The 8,074-nt window shown below is 36.5% G+C and overlaps 1 protein-coding gene across 3 annotated transcripts in view; it reads left to right on the plus strand.

Annotated features, from left to right (window-relative positions):
* Positions 1 to 227: 227 nt before the first annotated feature.
* Positions 228 to 8,074, plus strand: part of ANAPC10 (anaphase promoting complex subunit 10) — a 34,163-nt gene continuing 26,316 nt past the window's right edge. For all 3 annotated transcript variants that reach the window (XR_657631.1, XM_009280261.1, XM_009280262.2), the window contains exons 1-3: positions 228 to 342; positions 1,753 to 1,843; positions 2,644 to 2,764. Coding sequence is in view for 2 of the 3 variants with exons in the window: in XM_009280261.1 (XP_009278536.1) it covers positions 228 to 342; positions 1,753 to 1,843; positions 2,644 to 2,764 (327 nt within the window). In the remaining variant the exon portion in view is untranslated. The remainder of the gene's footprint in view (positions 343 to 1,752; positions 1,844 to 2,643; positions 2,765 to 8,074) is intronic.

Consider the following 8,074-nt stretch of genomic DNA (forward strand, 5'->3'; position numbering starts at 1 on the left):
TTTTACTTTATTTATATATATTATTTTATTATATATCTAAATAAAAGATTCTACGGACATGCAAAAATGTATACATATGTCTATACGTATAAACCACGTATTCTGTAGACTATTACGTAAGTGTGAGGCCAAAGAATTAAAGCATCTATATGAACAAACACAACCCTTTAATTTTCCCATCAAGCTAAAAATGTATCAACTAACTAATTTGTTTTCTTTTACCAGAAATGACTACCCCAAACAAGACACCACCTGGTGCTGATCCAAAGCAGTTAGAGAGGACTGGTACTGTTAGAGAAATAGGCTCACAAGCAGTTTGGTCTCTTTCATCCTGTAAGCCAGGTAAAATCACAAGAAATCATGTAAAAAGCTGAATGTACATTTTTCTTCTTAGAATATATAATGTTTTATGTTTCGATAAGACATACATACAGACTGTAGCAGTAAAACTGCTGTAGTGTAAGCTGTGTGGGTAGCCACTAGAAATAATTTTGGCCTAGTCTGATGCAATATGAAAGTTATAACTATATCAGAAATCCTACAATGAGGAGATACCTCATATTAACAAAACAGATCTTTTACTGATTTTGTACTAAATTGTTTTTTTTACTTGCACCAGTGAACAAACTAAACCATGTGAGCAGAAACACACTCAGCACTGTGTAATTGTTTCTATGCTTTGGCATTTTGCCTGGATATCTTTGATTTTTTTTTTTAACTTAGAAAAAACATGCAGCTGGGCAACCTAAATGTTTTGTCCAAACTTTGTGTGGACTCGGCCATGATAGCGTAGCTCCCTAAAATCCTGCAAGTAAAATGGAACTATCATAAATGGTCCCGAGGTGCAGTTAATGATAGCTTATACCTGCTCAAAATATCTGAAAATCTGTATTCTTTTCATTTGAGGTGGTTGAGTTGCTATTTCGGAAATATCTGTTGGGAATTGATCTGGTATCTTGCTGCAGCCCAGAGTCAACGATACCTTTATGTCACAATATTGTGCTCAGGCTGAATATCTTTGGTCTGATATCTTGGTATCTTACTTGGAAAAAAATACCATACGGTTTAGTCGCTTCAGAGTGAAGATAATTTTTTATTGCAGATTAAACTTCAACTGCTGAATTAAAACCGCAGCTAGTGTGGGCAATCAATAAAAGGATGTGATTAGTAAAAGGACAGATAATGAGGGAACGGAAGAATAACAATTTGGAGTTGTTTCTTTAGATGTGACAGCATTAACTTTCAGGAATACTGTTTTTGATATCTATTGCTTGTTCTAGCTACTAACTTGAAAAAGTAAAAATACCTCAGGAGACTACTTGAAAAGAAAATGTTATATTTGGCTAAAATTTTATAATAAATGAATGGTCTCTGCTAATGATTTTCCTTTAGTTAAGCAGTTAGATTATAGAATAGGTGTAAAAGCCTAACCGTTAAGTATTGTTCTTGCAATTAGTATGAATTACTACTTAACCATTTGAAATTCCAAGACGTGTTGAATGGTTTCAAACGCCACAGACTTCAATAGGAGATATGAATGCAAAAACACTCGAGTATTGAGCTTTGATTGACAGATTCACGTTTCAGTTTTGTGTCACAAAAGCATAGGCACAACTTGGATATCTAGATTTCCTTATGTGTTATGACTTAGGATACATACTTTAGTTTGTAACAGCTGAAGAAAAGTTATGTCTGTGATGTCTGCATCATGGAAATGGGATATTCAAGACTATCACGTTTTCTTTTTCTTAGGATTTGGAGTGGATCAGTTACGGGATGATAATCTTGAAACTTACTGGCAGTCAGATGGATCACAGCCTCATTTGGTGAACATCCAATTTAGGTATTAAAAATTACTCTATATGGATTAGGGTGTTTTGTATAACTTTGTATTGATTACTGTTCACCAAGATAGGAATTTTGGAAGTGCAAGGACTCCTGGGTTAATCCTGTTACCCAACTGGTAAGAAGCCAATTAGATAGCATTTATAAAAATGAAACTTTCAAGTGTTATGGTTACTAAATGTCTGAATAAGCAACAAAGGAATGTTTAATAGTATGTCTTTGTAACAGTTTCACATTTACCTACCTAAGGTAACATTTTTGTCCTGACTTTCTGTCTTTGAGTGTAATTTGAAGGGTAGATGATTGTTTCTAAAGTGGTCCTTGTATGACTTAACAACTGATTGTTTGAGAAACCTTTTCCTATTCTATTCTGTGTAGGATGCTTTCAGTCCTTTTTATTTAACCAAACTCTTAAGGTGAGGTTAAGATGTTTGTCACTTCTTTTTATTTGCTTTCCGGAGAACTCTTTGGTATAGTAATAGAGCCTGTATTTGATAAGCTAAGCATATGCTTCATCACATACAAGTGCTTATTTGGCATCTTGGCCTTTTGTTGTATTTCTTGTTATACCGACGCTTCTGAAGGCAGACAAAGGAGAACAGTGAAAATCGACTCTGTGTGCTCAACTTAATGTGGAAAAACACATAGTTGCTTTAACAGCAGGGTTCTTCTAAATCAGTAGACACACTTGTATTAAGTTTTAGAACATTTAAATCCTTAGTTATTACAAACTAGCAACAAACTCATCCTGAATTTTTTTCTTTACGATGCTTACATAGCTTTTGTTGCTTCTTGCAGAAGAAAAACAACAGTGAAGACATTATGTATTTATGCAGACTACAAATCTGATGAAAGTTATACACCGAGCAAAATCTCTGTCAGAGTAGGAAATAACTTTCATAATCTCCAGGAAATCCGGGTAGGTCAATGATGCTTTGCTTTCTGTCTTAAAATAGTCCTCTCTCATTAGGACATCTGATGTAGTAAAATTGTTTTTGGAGTTAAAATATGGCATTGTGCATGGAGGGGGAAAATGGCTGGGTTTATTTAAATGTTTGCTTTTAGTTTTTATCTTGTAAATTTACTAGGCTGGTTTCTGTTTTTATCGGGCTCCATTACCAACATGGTTATAACAGACTTGATATATAGATCCTGTAATGGAATAGAGAGTGGGGTTTTCCAGAACAGGACTGTTTTAGAATTGGTTAAACTTTGATCTCACTTAAAATATCTGCAAACCCTATGCATTGCATACATCAAAAGGGACACTTAGCTTTTAAATACTTGCATTTTTAGTCTTAACTTGAATTCATGCCTTTTTTTTTTTCTTCTTTCATGAATGGGTTGCTCAGCTATTGAGTTTCACTAGGAATCAGAATTTAAAACTACAGGTTTTAGTTATGGCTGGGGGGGGGGGGGGACAAATTGCTGTGTATGGTGCACAAATATGTTTGGAGTCTGGGTTTCATTTTTGGGAGGCTGCATGTACTCTTACTAACTGGTAGCATCTGATTTCAAAGCTCACTTTGAGACTCTGGCAAAAGAAATTGGGACACAAGGCCTGATCATCGGTTATGCGAAGGTTTCTTTGTATTGTACTGGTTAGAGAATCTTCATATAAGCGAGAATCTGTTACATGTTTGCTAATAGCTGACTCTAGCCACTACTGATGGTGATAGCTAGGGGAATTGCAACACTAACTTTTCCAAAATCATATACAAAGGAAGCAAGATACCATTTTAAATTGGAAGCCTAATGTAAATTACAATCAGATGTGTTCATAAATGATGTTTTACTTTTGAGTATAGTTTCTAATCTTTTACAATACTTTTTTTATACTGGACACTCACTGAGATGTAGAACTTTTGGAAGGGAGGCAGTATTTTTGTTTTTAATGATATGATACAAAATCCAATTTCCATTTCTGTAGATATGACATTTGATGCCTAAGATTTTGAATGGGACATAAATTTGTAGTGTTTTGTTATTGTTTTTATTTACAAAAGTGTAATAGTCAAACCCAGTATTTCTTTCGTGGTGACACTTCTAGCCACAAAAAGTTTCTTTGAAACAACTGAGATTAGGTTTGAGTTGCTTTAACTGCTGAGTTTTGGTAAATAGTGAAAGCAGATTTAAAATAATCCATGATCTTTGTAGAAGTCCACTTTGTAAACTACTCAGGTAACTCATGAGCAGGTATCTTTGCTAAGTTTGAGTTACAGTAGCCTCATGTTTCAGATTCCTCTTTGGAGCTCAGCAGCTACTGGCTGATATATTGGGAAGGTTTAACTTACCTCCCTTATATAGCAGGTATTACAATAACAGAAGGATCGGAATGACGAGAAAAGGGAGATGCTAAATAGTGGTTTGAATTTTTGCTTTTGGGATTTTTATTGTTTTCACTTTGTTTTTCAGTGTTTGAAGTCCCAACAAGAGCAACTTTTAAGTAGAAGGTTGTAGATGCAGTGGGAACAGAAAGTGTAGTAAACGTGTATGCCTCTATGTTGGCACTATGTATCTATCTACATCCTTTCAATGATTTGTGATGTTCTCTCAAGTTTTGACCTATACTTTTATCCTAAATCTTAAATGGAAGGGTCTTGACTCCTTTTTTTTTTTTTTTTAATTTAAATAGTCTTTTGAAAGAAGTGAATCATCACGTTACTTTGACTTTCATCAGCTGCAAATTCTGTCTTTTAATCTTCTTAATTGCATTGTAGCAATTTGGGCGTTGCACGTTGTATAACAGTAACAGCAGCTGGATCTTTTCCTTGTGTTAAGCTATGGGTCTGTTTTCTGAGTGTCCACTAGATGTCATTGTTGTCCTTAATTATCAGTTTGATTTTTGTGCTTGTAGTCTACTCTTCCAATAACTGAATGATTATCCTGCTGTTATAATGTTTAATACAGCGTTATACATATAACTGCAATAACTTAAATTTCTTATACAGTAGTAAACTTCCACTTTTGAGGGTATATGTGTTATTAAAGATCTATAGAAACAATAAAATGTATAAGCATATTAGTCTTCTGCAGTTTCTCAGGCAATATTTCTTCAGCTTTTTTCTTGCTAAACACAGGATTCTATACATCATGTATTTAGTTTAAAAAGGCACTTCTAAATTAAACAATTAACTAGTATCTTTTATAGTATATTAATGACTGTAATATGTTGCAGTAATTCATATGCATACCACATGCTCATATGCTTTTTTACTTTAAAACTGAGATGAAAATATGGTCAAGCTGCTTACTAATGAGATACAATACTTTGATGCTGTAAAATACTAGTGACTAACTTTGTCGCCACTGTAATGTTAAATATTGCCATCAATTTTCATATTTCCTAAACTGCTTGATACTCAGAATGTGTTCCTTAAATTTTCCTTCAGTCCTGAAACTTTCGCTTTTCTTCAGCTTCTCTGACACATAGGCGGGTTATTAAAGCAGTGTGAACTGTTATGAGCTCTTTAGAGAAATCTGCTTAATTATACAATGATTCCATTGGCTTCAGGACTGATTGACTGGGTGGAAAATCCAGCTAAATCATTTTATATTTTTCCATGGATGCTTGCCCAGCTCATAGTGTCTAATGAAAGTACTATGATGCCTCCATGTGTTTTCTTCCTAATGCCCTAATTTTCAAAACAATGCAATGTGCTGTTAGGCTAGGTTTTATCACTAATACAAGATTAGCTTTAGTTTGTGGTCTAGTATGTAGGCATGTCCTTTTTGGAACCTAAGATGAAATTATTTTCCGAATAAAAGTTGTTTGGGTTTTTTTTTTTCCCCCCTCTCTGAGAAACAAGTTGTTTGTACCCCATCCTATGGGTGAGAACAGCCGTCATAATCTGGCAGTATTATTCCCTTGCTCAGCTGGAGGAACTACAGTTAAGATGTGTGCCGTAAGCTGCCTCCTCTGCTTTAAGTGCCTTTTTTATCACAGCTGTCAAACTTGGAGAGCAAATATTTTCTCATTTCCAGTCTCTGAGTTCTCCCACATAATGGTGCAAACAGTCTGGATGGACAAGATAGTCTATAGAGGCATTTTTGGAACAGCATCCAGACTCTTCAGTATGTGATTTAAGTTGTTATACTTTCTCACGATATGAAAATAACCCACCGCAAAGGATGCGAGTGAAAAGTTGGCTGCAAGAGATTTCTGGTCTCTTCAAATAATGCTCACCTGCTTGTTGCCTTTGTAGCTCTTCAAGACATTTAGGTCATCAGCAGTTCATCTTGCCATAAAAAGATTAAGTGTTACGATGCTCAGTATGGGTAGGATTTCAGGTTACATTTGCCTAGCAGTTTCAATGGCTTCTGCTGTCAGCCTATAATGTAGGGACTTTACACAGCAAAGCAAGACACCTATAAACTCTTGTATTAGCCAGTTCTACATCTTTGGATATAAAAGACACTCTGGGAAGGTGTGGGTCAGACTTTCTGAAAATAGTTACTCACTTCTCACATTAGTTCACATCTGAGAAGCCACTGGTGTTTAATCCCAAAGTTAAAGTTGCTTTAAGAGGCAGAACCCCTCCTGAAAGAGACAGTCTTCTATTCTGCTGTGCCCTGTGGAGGACTCAACAACAGAATGTGGCGTACATGCCATGGCTGTAACGAGGTAAGATGCAGCTAGACAGGTATAATTTGCTTCCTGTTCCAGTAGGAGTTAGTTCTTCCAGCACACTTTTTGGACTTTCCCATGATTTTTGATTTGGAGTAGGACATGTTTTTCAGTTCATTGTTTGTGTAGTTCAGAGAAACTGGCAAGCTTTGTGATAGGACCAAACCATTGCTGGTGTATGGCATTGCTATGTGTACTTTGCTTTTCAAATTGCTTAAGGGTAGTAATAATCTGCATGGCAGATAAGGTGTATTAATGTTCAGGCCTAAAAGGGAACGATCAGAAATACCCCATTGTAGGAGGGGACATAAAGCCGCTGGCTGTGAATGTGCTCCCTTTATGCAGTAGGGCAAATCTGCAGATAGCATCATGGCTTTGCGTAACCTGGGTAAGCAAGGTGTTTGCTCGTTGCTTCTTTCGGAAGCCATTCAGTCTGAAGCAGGGCTGCTAGAACAGGGTAACTTCCCTGGTTAACAACCTTTATAGGTATGCAATGGTCTATCACTGGGCAGTGATGGATAGCCCTTATGTAGGAAAAAGACACTTTGTTACTGGAGGTCCTATGTAGCAGCCTTTGCATCAAAGAATGATATTAAGTATTAAACATTGCTTTGGAAGAGACCTGCTTTAACTCAGTTGCTGTACGCTTTCCACCTGGAACAAAAGCCTACTTAACCTTTTCAACAGGACTCAGTTCTGAAGATGACTTTGAAGCCTCAGGTGAAAGCCCTGTTACCTTAATACGTCTTTGCTGGCAACAGTGCGAGTCCTTTGTTTCAACTTTTTGTTGTCTTTTGTTGAATTGCGGTCTATTTTGTTTTCAGTTTGTTTTCTAGCCCTTTTGGTCTTGGTGTTTTGTAAGCAGGTGCTCCAGAGCTGTCGCGCACAGCAGTCTCCCTGGTGGCATGGTATTGTGACCAAGCACCACGGACAGGGCCACTTCTTTAGTGATCTGAGATTCTGCACTAGAGTAGGGAATTATCAACCAGAGGAATGCCCAAACTGGGGAGCTTCTTCGAGAGGTGGTTAAGGAAGTCTGACCCTGTTGTAATCTCTTTACTCCTACAGTGTTCAGTGAATGTAGCGAAGAGGCTGGACTTTTCTAGACGTTTTCTGAAATTCAACAGCTAGCAATCTCAACCTGTTTTCTGTATGTGGAGTAAACTTAGATACTGAGGAACAAGGAGATGCTAACTTGTCATAGGGCTGTGGCAAGCTAATGAATCAAGAAAATGTACTGCTTCTGAGTCTCTGATCAAACATCTCTAAGGTGCATTTTAAAATACTTTCTCTGAAGACAGAGTACTGAGTTCTTACTGCTCTATTTAGATTCTTGACTAGGCTTCAAGTACTTTGGTTAGAAACCATTCCTCTGTGTTCTTTCTTCCATATAAGAAAAGGTGCATTTCTAATTTCTAATTATTCCTTGGGTTCAGAATGTCAATTAAAAATACTCAGTCTGCTTTCTGCAAACTACACTTGATGCTGAGAAAAGACTGTGAATAAACTTTAGTTTTATAGAATTTCAAACTGTAGGCTTTCTTGTCTGTCTCTAGGATGCTCTGCAGATGAGGTCATCACATCGGCTTTTTTTTTTTTGTT

The sequence above is a fragment of the Aptenodytes forsteri genome, unplaced genomic scaffold (assembly GCF_000699145.1).
Source record: "Aptenodytes forsteri isolate BGI_AS27 unplaced genomic scaffold, ASM69914v1 Scaffold227, whole genome shotgun sequence".
NCBI classification, from domain to species: domain Eukaryota; kingdom Metazoa; phylum Chordata; class Aves; order Sphenisciformes; family Spheniscidae; genus Aptenodytes; species Aptenodytes forsteri.